The sequence below is a fragment of the Onychostoma macrolepis genome, chromosome 09 (genome assembly GCF_012432095.1).
Source record: "Onychostoma macrolepis isolate SWU-2019 chromosome 09, ASM1243209v1, whole genome shotgun sequence".
NCBI classification, from domain to species: Eukaryota; Metazoa; Chordata; class Actinopteri; order Cypriniformes; family Cyprinidae; genus Onychostoma; species Onychostoma macrolepis.
Window position 1 is genome coordinate 25,176,707 of NC_081163.1, and position 24,393 is coordinate 25,201,099.

A 24,393-nucleotide genomic window follows, 5' to 3' on the forward strand; every position below is an offset into this window, starting at 1 on the left:
TCACTGCGCGTCTTTAGTAAAACCTGACAGTACTATTTTAATGCCAAAAGACGGTTTGCGCTAGTGCAAGCTGTTAGTAAAACTGGCCCTAAGTGTCTAAAAACTTTACATTCAGTTTGTACTTTGAAGTATATTATTTCATACTAAGTACTCTTTTTAAAAATATGCTAAAGTTGACTTATTTTCACATTTTGCTAGCAAATAACTGTTGATTATGAGATGCAAAGTGGTCTTCTTCAAGGGGACACTTGATGGTTTAAAAAACTCTTGCATTGAGCAAGAACCATGCTGGGGTCTGGTCTGGAAAATAATTTCATAATTTTATTACAAAAGATACAATTTACATTTTAAACTGTATTATTAAAAAAATAATTATACAATTTTAAATAAAATAATGAAATATATAGTAAATACACTAAATTATATAATTAAATTATTTATATCAATAATATCTAACAGCTAGTGACACACTAGTGACAGCTAGTTACCCAAACCTGTGTCATGCTAAATGTCATGCGAATGGCTTATTCACAGGTGTGTAGCGTGCTGGAGAGTCTGGAGCAGGAGTACCGCAGAGATGAGGACTGGTGTGGAGCTCATGATAAACTGGGATCTTCAGCAGAGATGGATCATGTTCTACCGCTCATCAGCAAACACCTGGAGCAGAAAGAGGCTTTTCTCAAGGTCACTACTGAACTGAACTGAACTCTCAAATGCTTAATCGGTGTCAGTCCAGATGAAGTTACCGACTTAATAATAACAATCGCAAAAGAGTCTCCTGCATCTTACAGAAGAGCAGGGACAATTTCCTGTATCTTTATGCAAAATTAATATCAAGAAATCCAACCTAAGCTTTGCACTGTGTATGTGAGGGTCTGTTTTGGATCTGTAAAGTCTGCTGTGTTCCTCAGGCATGTACTCTGGCCAGGCGAAACGCTGAGGTTTTTCTGAAATATATCCATCGGAATAATGTCAGCACTCAGGGATCATCTAGCAACGCCCGCGGCCCTGAGCAACAGGTCAAAGGTCAGAGCTTCAAAGCTGATTATATCACAATCTGATAAATATGTGTCCATGTTCTCTTTTATTTTTTAGCTTAGAAGTCTTCATTCTTGATTTATCCAGTCATTCATTTATTCATGTTAATCATTTGTCATGTGTGTTGTGTTGCATTTGTACAGCCATCCTGAATGAGCTGCTACAGAGGGAAAACAGAGTTCTGCATTTCTGGACCATGAAGAAGCGGCGTCTGGATCAGTGTCAGCAGTATGTGGTGTTTGAACGCAGCACCAAACAGGTGAAAACACTGAACTGCACTTTAAATCACTGTTTGTGTGTGTGTGTGTGTGTGTGTGTGTGTGTGTGTGTGTGTGTGTGTGTGTTCGCAAACTCTAGCAACTGCACTTTTTTTAGTTTGTGTATTTATCTTCATCTGCATGAATGAGTATGTGTTGCGCTTTTGTGAAGACACACAGAAGACACATTCTTGAATTCTGTCTGCAATGATTTTTAATAATTGGTCACATGTGTTAGACAGCATAGTACGGAGTTGTATTTCTTTGGCATGTACAACCTAAGCTGTGTTTTTAAGACTGTGAGACGCAAAGTGACACACTGTGTCAAATGAAGTAGTTTTAAAAACATACATTGAGACCTTCTCTATTTTGTTGCGCTTCGTGTAGCGGTTTGTAAATGGGGACAAACAAAAATATATTTCATATTTATAAGTATTTCCTATTTAAGATAAGATAATTATTTAGCTGCTTAAGATATTTCAATTCATTAAAAAAAATTAAATAAAATAAAAAAAAACTTAAGATTTATTTAAAAATAATAATAATAATTAAAAAATTGGTTAGATTGGTATGGAAGAGGATTAGGGCCAAGCAATAATAAAAAAAAATGAAGCCATCTCGAGATTAAAGTCATTATAATACGAGATTAAACTTGTTAAATTTAGAGAAAAAAGTTGAAATAAAACTTTTGAGAATAAACTAGAATAAACTAAACAAAAGTCTCGTAATTTAACAAGTTTATTCTCAACATTTCATTTAAACATTTTTCTTGAAATTTAACGACTTTTTTTTAAATTTCATGACTTTTTTCTCGTAATTTAACGAGTTTATTCTCAACATTTTATTTAGACTTTTTTCTTGAAATTTAACGATTTTAATCTCGAGATGGTTTATTTTTTTATTATTGTTTGGCCCTAATCCTCTTCCGTAGATTGGTACTTTTATTAAAGGAAATTTTCATATTTATACGCGGATGATCTTTAGTGTTACAAGATTTCCCAGTCACACCATAAAGTCATCTGAGTCTTACTCAATAATATAAAACATTAAAAAAATAAAATAAAATAAAAACATTAAGCTCTGACATATTTGGAAGAATAAAGGTAAAATGCTGGCAGATATAGTTCAATTACATTACGTTCTAATTATTTTTTTCACACATTCACTTTATTATAATATTAGAACATTCTTCATTGGGTGTTTTTGATTCGGTGAATGTTTGGTGTGTGTGAATCCCAGACCTCACAGTCTGCTGTACAGACTGATCTGTGTGTTGATTGGAATCATCTGATGGACTCTGTTTGTCTCTGTGTCAGGCGTTAGAGTGGATCGAGGAGGCTGGAGAGGTGTATCTCGCCTCTCACACGTCCCCTGGAGACTCGGTGGAGAAAACTCAGGAACTGCTCAAAGAATACGAAGAATTCCGCGTCTCTGCCAAGGTACAGAGACACAAACACTTCCCCTCACCTCTTCCTCCTGCATTTACTATTAGTCTCTAATGTATGACAATGATAATAATGTATTCAAACAAGTCATTCTCTCTGAGGAACTTTTAAAAGATGCATTTTGTCACTTTGCACGACATGACGCGTGTTGAGCATAAATGATCACACCACACACTTACACACATAATGTTCATGTGTGACACAGCAAACTAAAGAGAAAGTGAAGATGTTGATCCAGCTGGCAGATAATTTTGTGGAGAAGGGCCACACTCACGTCACCGAGCTGAAGAAGTGGGTGGCGGCAGTGGACAAGCGCTACAGAGATTTCTCCCTGCGCATGGGCAAATACCGCTGCAGTCTGGAGAACGCTCTGGGCATCAGCTCTGAGGTACTGCACATAACCAGCAATAATAATAATAATATAATATTTTTTTAATGTATTTATTTATTTATTTTCTTTTTTTTGTAGCCCCTTAACCTGCACTGTATCGCTGATAGGAAATTGCTTGTTTTTATTTAAAATTTATTATAACAAATATATATCCTCCTGAGACCCCCCCAAAAAAAAAATGCTTTGTGATTTTAGTATTTTTTCATGTCATTACATTGTTTAGCATAAGAAAAAAAATTTAGAAAAATTATATTTTATTCATATTTTATTCTATGTCCTCTGTAGGGGGCATTAGGACTCAGTTTTTCTAAAAAAATAAAATGGCATGAATAGACAACAAAAAGGCAAAAACAAAGGGATTGATCACCAATTAATTTGTAGGTTTTTTATACTAAACTTTGTTTAAGGATGATTCTCAACTATGTTATAAAATATATAACAAAATGATTTGATATACCATTTTGTTTTATGCAATGTGTGTGTACAAATTTCCATAAACTGGTTTTCCCATTAAACACAGTGTATATATACACTGTATCTAATTTGCGTATTAATGTGTTGCTGTTGGGACAGCATGTTGAAAAAGAATTGTCATAATGGGATTAATAATTGGCCAGATTTTCATAATAATATCTAATATTTCATAAGAAAATTGATAATAAGTTATTTTCCTATTCAATTGTTATGTCTCCAAAAATGCATTTAGTCCTGGTGTCCGCTACAGTGGACATGTATGAAATGATGTCCTGTTTCATATCAGGAAGTCATATTTGAATTTGAAAACCCACAACATTTTCCTGAGATGTTGCTTTATGACAAACAATTTGAAAATTATTCAGATTTAATTACAAAATATAATCATAGTTCTATAAGGATGTAAAATGTTTCACTAAATTAAATTTAGCCATCTTTAAAGACCTAGGAGAGGTTGTGGTCATGGTGAAACTTAAAACAATTTAGTATCTCTAAAAAGCAATGAATGTGCTCTGTACAAGACATCCAGACTTAAAACTGTGACATGTGAGGTCACAGAGAAATTCACTAAAATAGAATGTCCACTACAGAGGCAAAAACTCCATAGCTGGGTCTCAGGAGGATATAATGATATATAATTTATTATAATAATATATTATAATATATAACTTATTATTTATTTGATATATATATATATATATATATATATATATATATAGTGCTGCTTGAAAGTTTGTGAACCCTTTAGAATTTGTTTTATTTCTGAATAAATGCGACCCAAAACATCATCAGATTTTCACATAAGTCCTGAAAGTAGACAAAGAGAACCGAATCAAACAAGTGAGAGAAAAGTATTTTCTTTGTCATTTATTTATTGAGAAAAATTATCCAGTGTTACATATCTGTGCGTTGCAAAAGTATGTGAATCTCTTGGATTAGTAGTTAATTTAAAGGTGAAATTAGAGTCCATCTGTGCAGAGGTGTTTTCAGTCAGTGCAATGACAGTATGTGACCTGTTTTATTCAAAGAACAGGGATCTATCAAAGTCTGATCATGTTTGTGTAAGTGAACACTGAGCAAACATGGTGTGCATGACAGAGTTGCAAGAAGAAAGCCACTGTTCTCCAAAAAGAAAATTGCTTGCTAAAGATCATGTGGACAAGCCAGAGGACTATTGGAGAAAGGTTTAATGGATGGATGAAACCAAAATAGAGCTTATTGGTTTAAATGAGAAGCTATTATGTTCGGAGAAAAGAACACACTGCATTCCAGCTTAAGAATCTTATCCATCTGTGAAACATGGTGGTGGTAGTCTCATGGCTTGGGCCTGTTTGCTGCATCTTGGCCAGGACAGCCTGCCATCATTGATGAACAATTAATTCTGAATTATACCAGCAAATTATAAAGGACAATGTCAGGACATCTGTTTAAGAACAGACTCTCAAGAGAACGTGGGTCATGCAGCAAGACAACAAAATTAAAATCTGATGATGTTTTGGAAATATAAAAAAAATATAAACAATTCTAAAGGGTTCACAAACTTTAAAGCAGCACTGTATATACATATTTAAAGATATTTTATTTATTCATTTTTTATTCATTTTGTTTGTAATATGAAAATTATTAGGAAATTATTGTGCTTTTAAAAATAAACTCTTTCCCAACCTGTTTATATGGCTTTTGTTTAATTAGTCACAGTTGAAATGGAAAGCACAATACAGTATAATACAGTGTGTTAATCTTGTGTGTACAGTAAACTACACATTTTGACAAATGTATCAGTTCATACAGTGTGCATAGACCACACATAGCAGCAGGGTGTTCTGAACATAACAACATTCTGCAACAGTGACCCTCTGCTCATAATTTTATTTATTTTTTTTTTTTTCGTGGGATCTGATTGTGTGTCTGTGTGTTTCAGGATAATAAGGATTTGGAGTTGGATATCATTCCAGCCAGTCTGACTGACCCAGAGGTCAAACTGCGTGACCCCAACCACGAGATCAACGAGGAAAAGAGGAAATCAGCCCGGAAGAAAGAGTAAATGATCATACACAGCCTCCAGACAGCAGCTCCACACACACATCACAGTTTCAGACCCTTATAATCGGTCTCTGCTTTGTATTGTTGCAGGTTTATTATAGCAGAGCTTTTACAGACAGAAAAGGCTTATGTGAGGGACTTGCATGAATGTTTAGAGGTAAGTGTTTCAGTTTTATTAATATTAATAAATATTTATTTAAACATTTTTGCTGCTCTACCTTTAAGTCTTCTATATCTCTGTTTATATGTACATCAATCCATTGTTTTAAAAGAAATATATTTGCCATGATACGACACGTGTAAGATGCCAAAGGTCTTTATTGTACATCTACCGCCCTAGTGAAAAATAAATATACTTAAATGTATTTGAAATACATTTATTTCATGCTAAGTATACTACAAATACATTTTTATATTTATGCACTTAATAAAATGTCCTGCAGAGTATACTTTTAGTATACTAAACTGGTATACTTAAAATCTTATTATTTTATTTTTTTTATTTATTATTTCTTTTATTTTTATACAGGGACAATGCACAACAAAACTGTTGTGCCAGAGTTAGCTATAAAGCTAATTTGCATCTGCAGTCCCTGGGCAGGATGTTGTTACAAAATTACCAAGTTCAATCAAAACAATACAATACAATACAATACATACAACACATACAATATCACATCATACTCCATTAAATAAAAAATCAACTCAATGATCACATATTTGATTTTCCTTAATTTGCCATACTTTAAGCGTAATTTTAAAAATACTAAATGTTGCACACGCTCTAATATAAACAGGTATTAAATTCCATCTTTCTGCTGCTCTAACTGAAAAAACTGATTGTCCAAAAACAGTTTTCTTAAATTTAGTTGAACAATCACCTCTAACTGATGACCTAGTCTGCCTGATATTGTCCTTACAGAAAGTCACACATTGTTTAAGAGGCGGTGGTGCAAAATCATGAAATAATTTATACATCAAACACACATCAGCAAAAAATTTAAAATTAGCAAACGTCAATAATTTATAATTTTTAATAATATTGCAGTGATGATAACTCCTTGGCTTTTTAGCTAAAATTTTCACAGCTCGTTTATAGATAGTATATAATGGTTTTAACGTAGTTATACTTGTATGGGACCAACTTGTAGCACAATAAGATAAATGAGGGAGGATCATTGTATGCATAAAGAGTTTAGCAGCAGCCACAGGTAATTGGTGCCTAATATTTCTACATTGGAACAACAAGTTTTGTACTTAATGCACTTTAATTGTGCAAAAGTAGTGCTGAATTACAATTAAAGATATACTTGGTATATTTTATTGTGCTGAAGTGGAACCATTGCAAGTATACTTCATGTATACTTTAAATATTTTGCATTTAAAGTCTGATATTATTCAAAGATCATACAATCCTCATAAAAAGTGACATTAAAACACATTTTAGACTTAAGAAATGTGCATTGTGCACAAGTAATATGCAAGTAATAAGTAAAGTTTATTATAATTTTTATATCAGTAAGTCTCGAGTTATCTGATTTGAACTATACTTAGTATGCACTTGAACTATACTTAGTATGTACTTTTTTACTAGGGTGTACACTGAGATATTGCATGCCAATGATTGCAGACAGTAAATTCCTGCATCTACTCACTTCTTTTTGTGTGATTTATTTATTAGACGTATTTGTGGGAGATGACCAATGGTGTAGAGGAAATCCCTTCAGGAATTGCCAACAAAGAGCACATCATCTTTGGAAACATCCAGGAGATTTATGACTTCCATAATAAGTGAGTTTCTCTCATTAAATCAAATATTAATTACATTTTTAGCCCATTATAAGCCACTGAGCTTTTTATCAGCATACACACAGTTTTCTTATTTTCGCAGATGAAAGAGGTGACTAATATGCTTTCCAATTAAAATTATACATATGCAAATTGTGTATCCCATGTGATAAGGAAATGCAGTGATTACGACTCATTTGCATGTTGTTTTGTGTGTATTATAGTATATTTCTGAAAGAGCTGATCAATTATGAGCAGTTACCTGAGGATGTGGGCCATTGCTTTGTTACATGGGTGAGTGTTTATAAAATATTACATTTGCTCAGAAAATGATGTTATTGTTTATGTTGTTGTGCACCTAACAACTCACACAATTTATGTTTTTTTAACTATTTATTTATTTTGTTTTTTTTTGTTTGTTTTTTTTCTAATGCTCTATTTTGCAGTGCCCTTTTTAAACATTATATATACTTGCTAGAATAATAACAGTAAATTAACATGATTACAAGCAACTAACCCTAAACCAAACTCTAACCATATACTGTGTGTATGTAATATTCTGTATTTTATTTTATAATAAAAAATAAAATAACAAAAAATTAAATCACAATCAGCTAAACACTTCAAATATTCACTGAAATTAAAGATGACAGATCTTTTTGTTTTTCTTTGATATGCTGAATTAAATCTTGTGTGTTTGTGTTTCAGGCTGATAGGTTTAATATTTATGTGACGTACTGCAAAAACAAACCAGATTCCAGTCAGCTCATCCTAGAGCATGCTGGGAGTTTTTTTGACGTAAGTACACATGAGTTTTCTAAATCATCAATTTGATAACTCTGTTAAATTTAGCTGAAATGAAATTACTCATTGACGTTCAATAGAGCACTATGAAGTGGTCAGTAGATGGAGTCAGTGAGTCACTGACCCTGAGGATGTCACTGTATTCAGAGTGTCAGTGTATGAATGATGCTCTGTTCATATATGATGATGGTTTTTGTCTGCTCTGAACAGGAGATTCAGAAGAGACATGGTCTGGCCAACTCTATATCTTCATACCTCATCAAACCTGTGCAGAGAATCACCAAATACCAGCTGCTTCTCAAGGTACCACGTGTCTCCCAGACATTCAGTGTTTGCTTTGAGAAGGTCAGACATTGTGTTCGGTGTGCTGTGTAGTGTTCAGTACAGTATGTGTGGTTACAGGAGCTGCTGTCCTGCTGTGAAGAAGGCAAAGGTGAAATTAAAGACGGGTTGGAGGTCATGCTGAGTGTCCCAAAGAGAGCCAACGACGCCATGCACGTCAGCATGCTGGAGGGTACAACATCACCGAACACACACACACACACACACACACATACACACACTCACACAGTCAGTCACTCACTCACACACTCACTCACACACTCACACACACTTTCCACAGATACGCTTAAGCCTCTGAAGTGATGTTTTCTTCCGTCAGGTTTTGATGAGAATCTGGATGTTCAGGGTGAGCTCATCCTGCAGGACACCTTCCAGGTGTGGGACCCCAAATCACTGATCCGTAAGGGACGAGACCGCCACCTCTTCCTCTTCGAGATCTCCCTCGTCTTCAGTAAAGAAATCAAAGACTCAGCAGGACGATCCAAATACATCTACAAGAACAAACTACTGGTACCTAGTTATATCACTCAGTCTACACACATAAGGCTGTTCAAAAGTTTGGGGTCTGTACAATTTTTTTTACAGTTTTTCTTGATTGCTTAAACACATTTCTTGAAATTATGTCTCTTCTTTGCGAAACTCTAAACACAAATCCACAACTTCTAACTCAATTCCCCAAACTTCCTATATTCAGGTCAAAATGAAGCTCTCCACTCAAAACAACTCAATCTTGCTGAAAAACCAAACTTTGCTCTCAGACATGACACACAAACACTCAAAAATACACACTCTACTACACTGTCTTACACATTGATGAGATAAATTCAAAACAATACTACAAAAACCGGTAATACAGTTTTTCTCAATTTATTAAATTCCTCCCACGTCTCCTCACTTTCCACATAAATTAATTTGTGATGTGCTGCCTTCAGCTTCAAGTGCATTATTCTCTAAAAAAAAAAAAATCATAGAGCAAATTATTCCAGTTGCATGTAACTGTATGGTATAGTAATGCATTGCAATAACAATAATAAAGCATATCAAAATTGACATTATGACAAACATTAATGGGACTGATGAAACATCTGCATAGACACGGTCCACGGTCCCTGCATCCAACAGGGAAATACAGTAAAGCTGAAATACACAGTGGTATACAGTAACGTTGTGACTTACATGTTGTAATTTGTTCTCCGACTCAGAATGGGTTGGACCCTTTGTCCAGCCTCTCTAAATGATGAACTATGATTGATGACACGGTCAATAATTGTTTCCTGAATTTCATTTGAAACTTGAGCTGTATTTTCTCCTTTTACAGTAATGCAACTCCTCCACCATGTATGTAAACTTCTCTTTCTCTGGACCCTGCCATGGTCTTTTATCTCCTTCCATGCCTTTGGCCTCTTTGATCCATACTTGCAAATAGCAGGACAGAGGTGAAATCTTTTGTAGAGGGATGAGGATTGATTGCTGATTGAAGAGTTGTGCAAACAAGTTTCCCACAGGTGCATTGGAGATTCAAAATTATGCAAGTACTTTCTATCAGCTGTGAATAGATGTTTTCCTTTTGTTTAATACAGTGAATCCAATAGAGTTTGGGGTCTTTCAATGAGATCTGTGGTGACTGTTTTGACAAAGGGTGTGAAAAATGTGTGAAGACTTCTACTGTGCTAAGAATGTGATGATGAAGATCAAGTGGATCCCAGCTTCACTGAGTGTGTCTTAGCAAATGAGAAAAACTGTAAGTGTTGCTTGTGGTACTTCCCAAGTGTTTTATTCCTTAATTTAATGTGCTGTAGAGTACAGTACAGCAAACAACATCAAAAAATAATTATTCTGCCCCAGCATCCCGTCTTTGGTTTGGGACAGGGATCAACATCAACAACATGGTTCTTCAACATCACAGGCTATACTGGCCCTGGCCAGGCAGCGGGGGTAAAATCCTTTTGCATGCCTGATCCAACCCTGGCATGCATCAACTAAAATATATGAGACTGTTTGTCTTCTTGGCCTTGCCCTTGCTCTTGCCCTTCCTCTTTATTTTCCGTGTTGTCATCCTCCTCCTCCTTCTTTTCCTCATCTTCCTCTTTCTCCTTCTCCTCTTCCTCTCTGTACTCCCTCTCCATCTCCTACTTTTCCTCTTCCTTAATTTCTTTCTCTACTCTTCTGATTGGTTCTGATTGGTGTGTGATTGGTGTGTGATAAATTTTGATTCCTAGTGTTTCCACTTGGGTAATTGTGTGCTAATTGAGCTCAAACTTTGCAGACTTGAGTGAACAATATTGAATGCTAGTGCTTTCTAAATGACCACATGGTGTAAGCACTGAGAAATGTAGGGATTTGTGTGTAGAGTTTTGCAGTAACAGTTCACCAGATCTGACTCATGGATACTGGGGCAGTATAATTATTTTTGTTGCTGTTTGTTATATTGTACTGTACTCTACAGTAGATTAAATTGAGGAATAAAACATTTGGGGAGTACCACACTTATTACCGGTTTTTGTAGTATTGTTTTGAATTTATCTCATCAGTGTGTAAAACTGTGTTGTAGTGTGTGTATTTTTTAGTGTTTGTGTGTCATGTCTGAGAGCAAAGTTTGTTTTTTCAGCAAGATTGAGTTGTTTTGAGTGGAGAGCTTCATTTTGACCTGAATATAGGAAGTTTGGGAAATTGAGTTAGAAGTTATGGATTTGTGTTTACAGTTTCGCAAAAAAAAGAGGCATGATTTCAAGAAATGTGTTTAAGCAATCGAGAAAAACTGTAATATTATGATTTAAATTCTAAATATTATACATATTTTAAAAAATCATATAATATATTAATTTCTCAAATAAAAAAATGAGAGCAAGCAGAAATAAATCCTTTTTGAGCCCTGTTTTAGATCATTTCAGTGTCATAAATGAAAGGAAAGACCCGTGTGAGGGTCAGTTAGTGCACACATGAACACAGTTATATCTGAATTTTACATTTCCCATCTGTTTTACCACATTGTGTAACTCTGTTAAGTGTTTCCACACATACCTGGAAGCAGCCCGTACAGGTGTGTGGACCAGATGGGGCATTTGTCACCCCTCTCTCTGTGTTCAATATGCCTGTGAACAGATCCAGATGTGCCTTTGGTTTTCTTCTGGTCATCTGGAATTGTCTCGCAAACACAATTTAAGACTCTACTTAGGATTTTACTGAGGAAATTCTTTCAATTTTGTTAGACAAATTTATTAGAGTTCCGCTTTCAGTTCACTCTGGGTTATCTCACTCTTAAATACTCCATATTCTTATGCTCTTAAATACATTTTCCATGCATACTGAATTCATTGTAATATTTGTGTGTGCTGTTCTGATTTTTCTGCGTTTGCAGACTTCTGAATTAGGGGTGACAGAACATGTGGAAGGAGACCCGTGTAAATTTGCCCTGTGGGTGGGACGCACACCCTCATCCGACAACAAGACTGTCCTCAAGGTACATTAATCACTCCGTTTTAATATTTTATTTACCATTTTATTAGAAGTAAATTACTTTTAGATTGGTAAGTGTTCATAAACACGTTCCAGTCAGTGAAATTTCTGATGAGCAAAGATTTTCATAAACATTTCCTGATTGTTTTCATGATTGCTGTGTCGTCCTGCTGTCCTTTTGGAATAAAACATGGATCTTCTGTTTTTAATGTGCATGACTGTGTCTGTGTCAGGCGTCCAGTATTGAAGTGAAGCAAGAATGGATTAAAAACATCAGAGAAGTCATCCAGGAGAGAATCATTCACCTGAAGGGGGCGCTGAAGGAACCAATCCATGTTCCCAAAACCCCGGCCAAACCCCGCAACAACAGCAAGAGGTCAGACACTCTCTGCCATTGCATACTGTACTTACATACTCTGCACACACAGTCCTAAAAATGAAACACGGACTTAATTCATAATATAATCATAATCTCAGCTCTCAAAGATACTGCAGTTATAAACACTGCTATTTGTAGATTCTGCGTTTGTAGATCATTTGTATGTCGCTTTGGATAAAAGCATCTGCTAAATGACTAAATGTAAATCTGTAGAAAGAATGAGAACAAACACTACATTCATGAATATTCATAAACATTTATGCATGACAATGCAGGAGGCTTATGTTCATGTATAAACATTTGGCATTTTCTCCTCATGCAAGCTTCAATTGCTTGTTAAAATGTGTGCACACGGGAATAAGGATGTGCAGTGAAGCCAATATCTATTGCAATAGTAAAATTATTTGTATCTGTATTCCGATAAAACTGGATGTGGGCAGGGAAAGTTTGAAAAGAAAGAAAGTTTGTCCAAAATAAAGCCCTTTTTAATTGGAATTCTTTTCTCTTCATGGCAACATATGGCAAACATGCCTGTTATAATTTATAACTTGATTCCTTTTTATTACAAAATTTCTGTAAATATCTTTTCTTTAAAGCTATTTAAATGTGCAGATGACTGCTGCACATCAGAAACAGCAAAGCGACTCATTTTTATTCTAACCAGATCTCATTAGAAAAATTAATAATAGTATGAAATTGTGCTTTCTAATGAATTTGTATGATATGATTTGTACAAAACATGCCATTTTTAGAAAAAAGCATGAAGCTCCACTCCTAAATATAACAATCAGTGGGGTGTAAGCAAATGCAAAAAGGTATGAATGAGATCTTACAAATTCATACGAATTAGTCACCAATTCGCCAAAATGTCAATAGTTGTGAATACAATGAGATTGTGTCACTTTTGCATTGTCTAAAACAGTGATTCTCTAACTTTTTACACCAAGTACCACCTCAGAAAATATTTGGCTCTCCAAGTACCACCATAATGACCAACATTAAACTACAGTAGCGTAGTAGGCCTAATTATTCAGCTACAGCTATGCACAAATCAAAAACGAGGCAGTTTTATTCCTAATAAGAATATGTATTATTGTCTGCCACTTTAACATCGTAAATACACAGTTTGAACATTAATACTGCACTGTGCTTACATACAGGTAAATAAAAAAACTTAAATGATTAAATTAAAATGTACTGTACCTAAAAGTTAAATAAAAACTATACTGTACTTAAAAAGTAAAAAAAAAAAAAAAACTGTACTGTACTTAAATGTAAAGTAAAAAATTTACAGTACTTGATCAAAAATTAACACAGGCTTCATTTAGCCACTTTGCAAACTTTTTAAAGTGTTTTAACATTCCTCTGCGTACCACTAGAGGTAGCCCGCGTGTACCACACTTTGAGAATCAGTGGTCTCAAATACTGTACTGTCACCTGGCTCTCCTGTTATCCAGCAAGAACAAGGACTGACTGTATCTGACGAATATCATTATTTCTTTGAATTCGTTATTCGTTTAAAGTATTCTGTTTCGGGCACATCCCTAATCGGACTTTTATTTGTGTGTTTGGTTGCAGGGAGGCTGGTGAAGATGCTGACAGTCAGGGAGATGGCAGCAGTCAGCCGGACACAATCTCCATCGCATCCAGAACCTCTCAGAACACTGTGGACAGTGACAAGGTACAAACGCACAGATCTGACCTCTGACCTCTGGAGCTGCTCTCTGTTCTACTGAGCTTAGGCATCAGAAGCAGCACGGGGGGGACATCAGGTGCTAAAGGACTTGTACTAACTAGCCAAACTTGGAGTCATTTAGATATCCTTTATAGAAATATTTGCATATTGTACACACTATATATACTGCATACAGTAAAAATAGTGTGAGTAGTAAGTTAAATACTGAACTGAATTCTTAGGTAAGTTCTGAGCTGAACTGCATACTACTTTTTTGCAATACAAAGCTATAAAAATTGTTAGAGTAGTAGCATACTAGAATGCTGATTTTTCCACTAAAAATCAGAACCCAACTCCAGACTCCGCCCCCTGAAGTGACAGGTGATCATTGATTGACAGGTGTATGTCCCACAGGGTTTCCCTGCTTTAGTAATGGAGCAGGGGCTGTCATGCTCCAGCACAGATGATGAGTACAGCACTCATGAGCGGTAAACAGATGTGTTAGACAGTCATGTCCAGCCATGAAAAGTCTCTTCAAACTGTGTGCTGGATTCAGCCCTCATAGGAGTTATGAGACGCCCTATCAAATCAAAGTAAGACACACTGAGCACACGTGTTTGTGCTGGTGTTTTAGGCACTTCCATTATAGCTTGTGGTGTTTTATGAGCTGTGCGTGTTTGTGTTGTGAGGTTAGTTTGTTTTGGAGATGACCGCATCGCTGTGACTTGCTTTTGCTCAGAGGAGAACGTGTGTTACCATCTCTTGACTCTGTTTGAAGAGTATCACTTCCTTCACCAGTTTCCTCCTGGTGGGATTTTAAAATACTCTGTTCTGACTGAATTTTACACAACTAAATGTTGCCTATCCTCTACATTGCTGTGTTGTTTTGAAAAAGAGGAAGCAGCTGAGCTTATTCATGCCTTTATATTATATGTGTGACATAGATTGACTTTATAATGAGACTTTATAATCATCCAGCAACAGTTTGTTTATTGTGGTTGACAAATTAGTTTATCTTTTTTTTTTCGTCTTTTTTTTATTCTGGATTTAGACCTTTTAGTATGCTAAAAAAATGGGGGGGGGGGGGGTAAGCTAGTCTAAATGGTCATTTAAAAATGGCTTTTCACGGTCAAAATCAACCTACAATGGGAAGAGCAATTTTTTAGTGTGTTGAATAATCTGTATCTACAGTATATATCGCCCACAATGTTGAACAAACACAGAGAAATGAAGGAGAAAGACTATAAAATGTCCAGAGTATAAAAGATTCACACACCCAGAAAGAGCTGAGAGTCTATGACTGTAAGCTTCACTGTGAAAAATAAATAAATAAATAATAACTAGGAAGTTGACAATTCATTATTAGGGTAATGTCTAAATAAATATCCAACTGTATCAGCCATCTACTGGTCATTATTGTCATAACATGATTTTGACCTGACATGAAGTCATGTTGTTTTTCTTTTTTCACATGTTGGCAGCAACCTGGCCCAATACATGATAGATTCTTATATTTGCTTAATGTTTTAGCTTACAGAAGATTTTTACTGTAGTGACATTCAAAATTTTGTCTATTTGTTTATAGAAATTATGGTGAAATTAAGAAATTTGCATGTAAATATACTTAAAAATACTTAAATAAAATGTAAATAATCTAAAATCCCAAAATAAGTGCATAATTTTATTGTTTCTACTTCCAGGAAATTAGTTTTCTTTCATAAATTTTTTATTTTTTTAAAAAAAGAGTGTATCTCAACTCTTAAGCGCAATTATTTAGAGGTGAATAAGATTTTTTTTTTTTTTAACCAGCCTAAGAAGGTTAAAATGATACAGTTGTTATAAATTTCTTACTCCCCTTTTAAAGTCATTCAGGCAATCTGCTGACTAGACCCAGTGTTGAATTTGTAAATCAGGTCTTGACCTCATTTGAAACATGTCTTTTAGAAATGTACAATTAATCAAGTAGTTTGACTGATGCATTGTGTATTCTGTGATTATAACATGTGCATCACACAAGTTCAGCTTTTAAAGGTGAATAATGACTGTTTCTACACAGGTTTCCTGAACGTCAGCTGAAGTCAGTTCCCTCTTGTTTTCAGGACACATTCACAGTGTGTGTGTGTGGTGTCTCTCTGGAATAAGAGTTTCCTTCATTCACTCACAACAGCTCAGGGTTTGTTTATTACTGTACACTGTGGAAATCACATTCATCATACTGCATAATGATGCTTTTATCCGTACAGCTCAGTACTGAACACATGTCACAAGACCATCATACGGCATTAGATATTTCTTTCTGGATTCATCTTAAGATGAAACCGTATTTAGATTTTTCATTAAAATGTGCAGTTTTCCCCCTTTGGCTATGGAATCATTTTAAAAGCAAATGTGAGTTGTGACAGATGTTTTCTTTAGCAGACAGTCCATATGTCTATGATTTAAATCACTCACAACAGCAAGAGTCACGCAGTCATTCTTGCATTGCGATTAAAACCATGTGCAATCTATTTCAAGGTATTCACATATTAACTGTTGATGTCAGATTAGTTTGTACTGTATGTACTGTATGACAGAACCTCAACAGGGTATGGAGTTGTTTTGCACGCAATTTTAAATGTTCCCGAAAGTTCGGTCGTCACAATTCTATACCACATGGTTTAAAGTACACCCAATATGAAAAATAAACAAAGTCAAAAAAATCAACTAAACAGTTACACTTGCAATAATGATTGTAGAAAGCACAAACTTTGTACTCAAAATGAGCCTTAAATGCAATGTAATAAGCCCAAATGCAGTAAAGATCCATTTCCAAAATAGTGAATGTAAAATAAAAATTGAAAAGCTTAAAGTTTATATATAAACTTATATATATAATATGTACAGTATATATATGTGTGTGTGTGTGTGTATATATTATGTTATGTTATATTATATTATTCTTTTTTTAACTTATCCCATTTTTTTAATTCATAGATAATAACAATGCAGATTTCAATTATGTTTTGACCACTGAACTAGATTTCCATTTTAGAAATCTGGTCACCTTACACATACAGGGATGAATACAGATAAACCAAAAAGACAAATTCAGACACATGAGACAACCAAAGGTGTTCACTAATGAGAAAAGCAGCCTTACTGAGCCTTTAACCTCTACTGAACTCAACCAATCAGAGACACTTCAGAGAGAGAGGGAGGGAGGGAGAAGAGAGAGAGAGAGAAAGCAAGGACAGAGTCGTGGAAGGAGGACAGATGAGTCGTCATGCCAAAGTGGATGAGTTTTAAACTTTTCAAAGAGAGCAGTCGTGTAAGTGAGCTTCATCTGATCGTTTCTGTTTCTTTCTTGACTCTGTAAGCCAAGTGTAGTATAATGGTCTCGGTGTGTGTGAGAGAGAGACAGAGGATATCAGGGCTTTATTGACAGAGCGTGTGAGCCGGTTGTCTGTGATCACGCTGGTTGAAGTTGTGGAGACTAGTTATTTTCTGAGCGCTGTGCTGTGAAACAGTTTTTTGCATAGGTGTTACTTCCCATGTTATTAGATAAATGAATACCACGTAGTAATATGTGAAATGAGTTTTATTGAAGCACAACAGCTGTCCCTTAGATGTTAGTTGTTATTGTATGTGTGTGTGTGTGTGTGTGTGTGTGTGTGTGTGTCTACTGTATATGTCAGTCAGTACTACAGCATTCCATAAGGACATTTATATGTTTCACTGAGGTTGATATAGCAGTGGCAGGAAGTGTTGACACAGTCAACTTACACTGACATAATCTCCAATACACACCCTCTTTTTTACCATCATATTTAAACTGAAAGGAAAATTCTGTCATTTTTATTTTTTTGTAAACGCATTTGAAACCATTGAGCTTTCTTTCTTCTGTAGAACACAAAAGATAAAAGATGTTTTGAAGAATGTTTCTGATGATCTTTTCAAGATAAGGAAAAAAACAGACATAAATAAAATTCGAAGCAGTAGTCAGTGCGATTTGTAGTACAATAGATTTGTCTGAGGAACAAATTCAAATTTCAGCCGTTATTTAATGAAAATGTCAGCTATAGCTTTCAAATATTAATCATGTTAAATCAATTTAAATATGTGAACGAAATATGTGTATTTTTAAATATACTTCTAAATAATGGGCAAAAATATATATTTGCTAAAACATAAAAATATTTTTTCTACAAATTTTTTATTTTTGAAAATACATTTAAAAAATATAAATCTACTTTTTCAAAACATTTAAACAACTTTGTCATCTGTAACACATGAACTTAACATTTTTGAATAAAAAATCAGCAAAAAAAAAAACATACTTTACAATGTACAAAAAAATACAACATTACAATATATTAAAAACGTAAATATTATTATTGCAGTATAATTAATCTACTAATCTAAATACTGTAAGATTGGAAATGTATTTTCTTCCCCCTGAAATACATTTTGAAATATTTTGCTATATGAAGATTAAAACTAAATATATTTTCAGTATCAAAAAATGATTAAATGAGCCACACTGTTTAGAACATATATTTAGCATATATTTAAAACACATTCTGGCCAGAATATGTATGTATTTATTTATTTGCTGTATGGGATATGATTGGTTCTCACATTATAAAATGTCTCATAACATAAAATGGATTACATGTTCTGGATGTCATTGGGTCTGATATTTGTGCAGCTTCACAAGAAAATAATTTGCTCTTGTGATATTGTAAACGGAGATTAAACTAGATGGAAAGCAGTGTTCAGACAACTCAGATAATTGTTCTTTGTATCTGTATGTCTGGAAGTGGCACTTCTACCTGCAGTCCTCAGTGTGAAAACACACAGTCTCTTCATACTGCTCAGAGACTCCTCTGATCTCCATGATAAAGCCCTGCAATCTGCGAGACCTTTCACATCGAGCCCATGTGACGTTTATGTCCTTTCTGATGCGTGATATTCTCCTTCCGAGACCCCAAATTACCTAGCAACCCGCCTTTCCTCTCGATTGCTACGGCGACCTGATACTCTGCCAAGCAGATGGTGTGAGAGTGTGGACGAGGAAGCAGACTGAACGCATCTGCTGAACTCTGACCAAAACTACATGCTCAGTGACAGAAAACCCTACATAAAGCGTGTTGCATGCGTTTAGTAAAGTTCACTGCTTAACTATGGAAGTACATTTATGCCACTGGGAAACAAATAAATAAATGAGAATTTAAATCGAAATTGAACAAAGAAAACTATTGTGAGATAATTTTATTTATTTTTTTACTCCCCACCCATATTTCACAGTGACGTTCCATTCAGTGCCATTCGATAAAATCCTCATTCGAAAAGTTTGCAACTTTATGAAATGTCTCCGTAGAAAATGAATGAGAAATATACTTTCAGAACCAAGACCACTGAAAAAGTAATGCAGTAGCAGTAACTTCTCTTCTCTCCACTCCTCTCCTCTCCATTTGTCCCTTTTTTATTTTATTCCTTCATTTTATTTCATTTTTCTTTTTCTTTTTCTTTTCCTTTTCTTTTTTCTTTTCTTTTCTTTTATACATTTTTAATATTATATTATTTTGTTTTATTTCATTTTATGTTTTTAATTTTATTTAGAATTTTTATTTAATATAATTTAATATATTTTATGTTTTAATATAATTTTATAAATATTAATATAAAAGTTTTTTTATTTATTTATTTACTTTTTTTGCCATTGTTCTTTTAACGTCCATTGAGTTTAAATAAGTTATAAATAGGTAAAGGATTTTATTTTTGCCTCTTTGCAGACTTAAGGATAAAAATGCTTTTTGTATTAATCATGTAAAAGTGTGGTTAGGATCACTGCAGTATATATGGACTCATCTTGTTGCATAGACTCATTCTGCTGTCTGGTTCTGTAATCTTCACACAGTCTGGAGGAATATAAACTCTAATTACACATTCACCAGTGACCTGCTGTGACTCTGAGAACTGTCATCTGGGAACATTGTGGACATTTACTCATTTACTGCTTTTGCACTTCTTTCTGCTGGTTGGGATCTGAGCGTTGTATTTGGACTCTTTTGTCAGTGTTTGTGTGGTTTGGTCGGCTGATGGTGTATTGTTAAGTAATATCAGCAGGAGTTGGATTAAACAGCATTCTCATTCAGCATGGTGCCTTATGATGTCAGCATAACATCATGTCCCAGTTTGTAATTTGTACATTTTGTCTTGTGAATGTTTTTTGACCTGACTGATTTATTGTGGACACAGGTGTCCTGAAAAAGTAATCACAGCTTTGGTTTATCACATGAACACGACTGGATTCCTCACAAATTTTCATGATCCACTAACAGTGTTATTTGATTTGTTTGTTTAAACATTTTTATATACTATTGTATTAATGTGAATTTAACTACTTTAATTATAATTTCTTCTTCACAATACGACTATGAAATTCCACAGCACTCTCAAACTAAATATGGCTGCTTTAGTAGTGTTTTGTGTGTTTTATGTTTCTCTTATAAGAAGTGATTCATATGGCATATGTCATGTGTATAAGGAGCAGGAATGTTTTCTGCTCTGTGACCCTGTGACTCTGTTACGTGTGACATTACATAACCAGCACAATCTCACACTGCATTCATTAAGAGTGGCCTTATTACACCCATTCATAGTTCATACAGTGAACTGATGACTTGTAAGAAAGTGGCATTTCTAATGACTTTACTGAATATGATGAATAATAAGACATAAGTTTAGAGTCTTATCAGCCATTGCATATCATGTAAATAAATGAATGTTAGTTGATCCATCCAAAAAAACAAATAATAATAATTTGATTTTAATTGACTCATTTATGAGCATGTAGATTAAAGTTAGCTAAAACTAGCACAATAAAAATTCAATTTCTAAATAAAATATATATGCAGATATAACTCATATTTCAGCTAGTTGCCCATACAACAATGCTCATTTCATTTCATTTAACTTGATGTACTAAAATTGCTAAAGATTAAAATAAATAAATGTTATAAATATGAAAAAAATAAAAATGATAGACTTATTTTTCAATAAGAATATGAATAAAAACACAATAAAATTTCTAAAACTATAAAATATATGTGATACTAAAATAACACTTACTGACTGATCTGTCATACAATTGTATTATGTGTGTTGGATTTTATTCAAAGGTTGCTCCTGAGACCTAATGAAGCTTATGAGACCTAATTGAGTTCTTAATTCAGTTTAGTTTGACTTTGTCCCACATCTTTCTCCTAAACTTCCTTGGGCGAAAAAAAAATAATAATAATAATAATGATGATTGTTCATATTGAGATCCTGTGACTGCAGTATGTTGGCAAATCTGAATGCAAAAAGCAGGAGATGTTTAAATGGAAAACAAGTGAAATAATAAAATGAAACCACTTATGATCAATGTTACTTCCAGTAACTGATGAAACTCTAAATGATGAAACTCTTTCGTTTTGACTCCCATTTAGGATTTTTTTCTGCTGCTTTCTAGGTCTATTAATAATTTTTTTTTTTTTAATCTTCATTACACACACTTTTTTTATATTTTTCTTACTGTATAGCGATCAAACAGTGTATTGGTATGATTGTTGAGTTATGTTGGGTGTGGAGCTGCAGATCCCAGTAGGATGATCTTCACTAGTTTATTTTAAAATTAGCTTTGATCGCTTCTGCTGTTAAGGCATGCATATCTGAAGGTTTCTGTGGTAGATGGAGGAAACAGGGACATATACAGGAAATGCAGATGATGGTCTGATGTATCAAGCGGCTGCACGCTACATCTCAGTGAGGCTAGAAGAGTTTGTGTTTGGTACTGCCCCACTGATGGCTTTAGGACAGTTTCTTTTAAGTAAGGCTGTTTTTTTTTGTGTGTGTGTTTTTTGTTTGGTTATTGAAGAGCTCTTCTTGATTTGCTGGATCATTCAGCAGATGTCTGAGTGTTAATGCATGTGATTAACACCTGTTTGTTCCTCCATCTGTTTACCTGAGTCTTTGAGCAGAAGATCTTCTGCTGATGTTTGATTATTAGGAGTTTTTAACAAACCAGTAAAACAAAGCATTGCACTTTGTCTTGCAACATTGGTGCTACAGAAATGATTTATATCTCAAATAATGCAGCTTACTGAGGTGTTTATGCATGTAAGAACCACTCATTTTCTTCAGAAAAAGTTCAAATATTCTCTGGTTTGGTGTGTGACTTGCTGTGGTTTGTTGGGTCTTCAGCAGATGTCTGTGTGTTAATATATTTGATGAACTCCACCTGTTTTGTAGCAGAAGACCCTCTGATGTTGAATTATTCTGACAGAGATTTGACCTCCCTTTTCATTTCCTCTATTTATCTGTCTTTCATTAGTGTGAGAGGGGCTCTGTCTCTTTCTCTCTGTGATACAACACAAATGTGCTTTATTTAATGCAAATAATCTCACTTGAAATTCAGCCACTGCACAGATGTACTGTACTTTAACTGTATATTGTTTAGGAGCATGACTTCTTGTGATTATGCAATTGTTTGAATTTATTTTTATAGAAATGCACTGTGACCCAGCTGAGTTAGCCCATGTTTTTCAGTCCTTTTTAATATGCATTTGATAGGCTGATACATTTGATAAAAGTATAGGCTAATTCTTAACTCGTATTTTTAATTATTTATCATTATATGCAGGTCTAGCTCTTGCCAAAATCAAGCAAAATTCACAATATTTATAATTAAGCTATAGTTAATATAGGAGTGGCTATTTACACTAACTCAGCCCACCAACATGTGATTGGTCTTGTGAACACTACAAAAGACGCTATTCTAACAACAGCTCCAGTGGCATAGATGGCAAAGTGCATACTGCAGTCTTTCTGACGCGATCGCCCCGGGTTCGAATTCGCTTTTTGCCAAACCTTTTTTTTCTCCCTTTTTCAAATCTCCTGTCACATTGGAAAGGCATTTATTTTCAATAAAGATGAAGGAAATAATCAAAAAGTTGAAAATAAAGTACCAGGTAGGGTTAGGGTAGGTGTAGGGAGGAATTTATTGTCCCAATAAGGCAGAATTTAATCATTTGAATTAAAATGATAATTTACACTACGTTATTATTAGAGATGTACCGATTGACCAGCCAGGGACCGGAATTAGCCGATTTTCTACATGATTGGCCCGGACCGGTGACCGGCTGATTCCGAGACGATCTGTTCACACTTACGGCAACTGATCATGTATTTATGTCTTGTCAGATGAGAATCGCGCAGCCTGAGTGAGTGTGTAAGAGAGTGCAGAACTCAAAACACAGAAAGTTATAAATGCATACTGTGGTAGTAAAAAAAAAACATTTATATGATTTAGGTACGCAACATTGCATAACCAAAATGTTTCAACACAATTGTAATGTGATAGTGATTGTAATAAACAAGACGTTAAAATTAAGTGACTTACATTTTACACAAGGTTAGTGAAAAAAATGACAATTTAAGAAACATAGTGGGAAATTACTTTTGTTAAATACAGCAACACCTTTTCAGTTAATTATTATTGCTATCTCTTTTCTTTGTCACAGAGCACTTCATTTTGAGATTTGTTTAAGTGAGAGAACATCTGTAACTTTGTCCAGATTGGGGGAATTTTAATGTTTAATAATTTTTTACTTTTTTATAATTTTTGTTTGTATATGCTATCAATTATAGTTTTTAGAAAGAAAAGGTCACTGAGCACAAAACCAAGCTTCTGCTATGGCCATTCCAGTCCTCTGACCTGAACCCTATAGAAAATGAGCTGTGAACTGAAGAGAAGAAGCACTAACATGGAGCTGGGAATCTAAAGGGTCTGGAGTGATTTTGGACGAAGGAATGGTCTCTGATCTCTTGTCAGGTGTTCTCTAACTTCATCAGGCATTATAGGAGAAAACTTAGAGCTGTTAAACTGGAAAATAGAGGTTTCAAAAAGTATTGAATAAAAGGGTGCTGTTTATTGTGGCCAATGTGTACTAGAGAAAAACATTTATTTCATAATGATATTTCCCCCCATTTTAAATTCTTATTATTATTTTTTTTAATAAAAGATCAAAAGGATTAACAATGCAGATTCATTTTCACAGCCACCTTTGATCATATTTACCAAGGGTGCCAATATTTTTGACCATGACTGTATATATGATACTTTTACAGCTGACATGGCATCCATGTTAAACCCCAATAATGATGAAACACGTGGACTTGCCAAAAACAATAATGTGCATGTCAGCTAGATCAGTCTTTTTGCTGTTAATATTTGAGAGCTTGAGAAGCTGTAAAACTGATAAGAGATGTACACTCTG

At 34.4% G+C, this 24,393-nt stretch overlaps 1 protein-coding gene across 6 annotated transcripts in view; it reads left to right on the plus strand.

Annotated features, from left to right (window-relative positions):
- kalrna (kalirin RhoGEF kinase a) overlaps window positions 1-24,393 on the plus strand; it is a 259,304-nt gene that overhangs the window by 172,366 nt on the left and 62,545 nt on the right. For 4 of the 6 annotated variants that reach the window (XM_058786373.1, XM_058786375.1, XM_058786377.1 and 1 more), the window contains 16 exons: window positions 535-684; window positions 912-1,026; window positions 1,182-1,297; window positions 2,612-2,734; window positions 2,946-3,128; window positions 5,527-5,645; window positions 5,739-5,805; window positions 7,330-7,439; window positions 7,661-7,730; window positions 8,145-8,234; window positions 8,451-8,543; window positions 8,643-8,754; window positions 8,902-9,092; window positions 11,941-12,042; window positions 12,272-12,414; window positions 13,996-14,098. In XM_058786373.1, coding sequence (XP_058642356.1) covers window positions 535-684; window positions 912-1,026; window positions 1,182-1,297; window positions 2,612-2,734; window positions 2,946-3,128; window positions 5,527-5,645; window positions 5,739-5,805; window positions 7,330-7,439; window positions 7,661-7,730; window positions 8,145-8,234; window positions 8,451-8,543; window positions 8,643-8,754; window positions 8,902-9,092; window positions 11,941-12,042; window positions 12,272-12,414; window positions 13,996-14,098 — 1,887 coding nt within the window. Of the gene's footprint in view, window positions 1-534; window positions 685-911; window positions 1,027-1,181; window positions 1,298-2,611; window positions 2,735-2,945; window positions 3,129-5,526; window positions 5,646-5,738; window positions 5,806-7,329; window positions 7,440-7,660; window positions 7,731-8,144; window positions 8,235-8,450; window positions 8,544-8,642; window positions 8,755-8,901; window positions 9,093-11,940; window positions 12,043-12,271; window positions 12,415-13,995; window positions 14,099-14,532; window positions 14,686-17,309; window positions 17,400-24,393 lie in introns of those variants that run through there. The other 2 variants (XM_058786378.1, XM_058786379.1) reach the window with 2 other exon arrangements.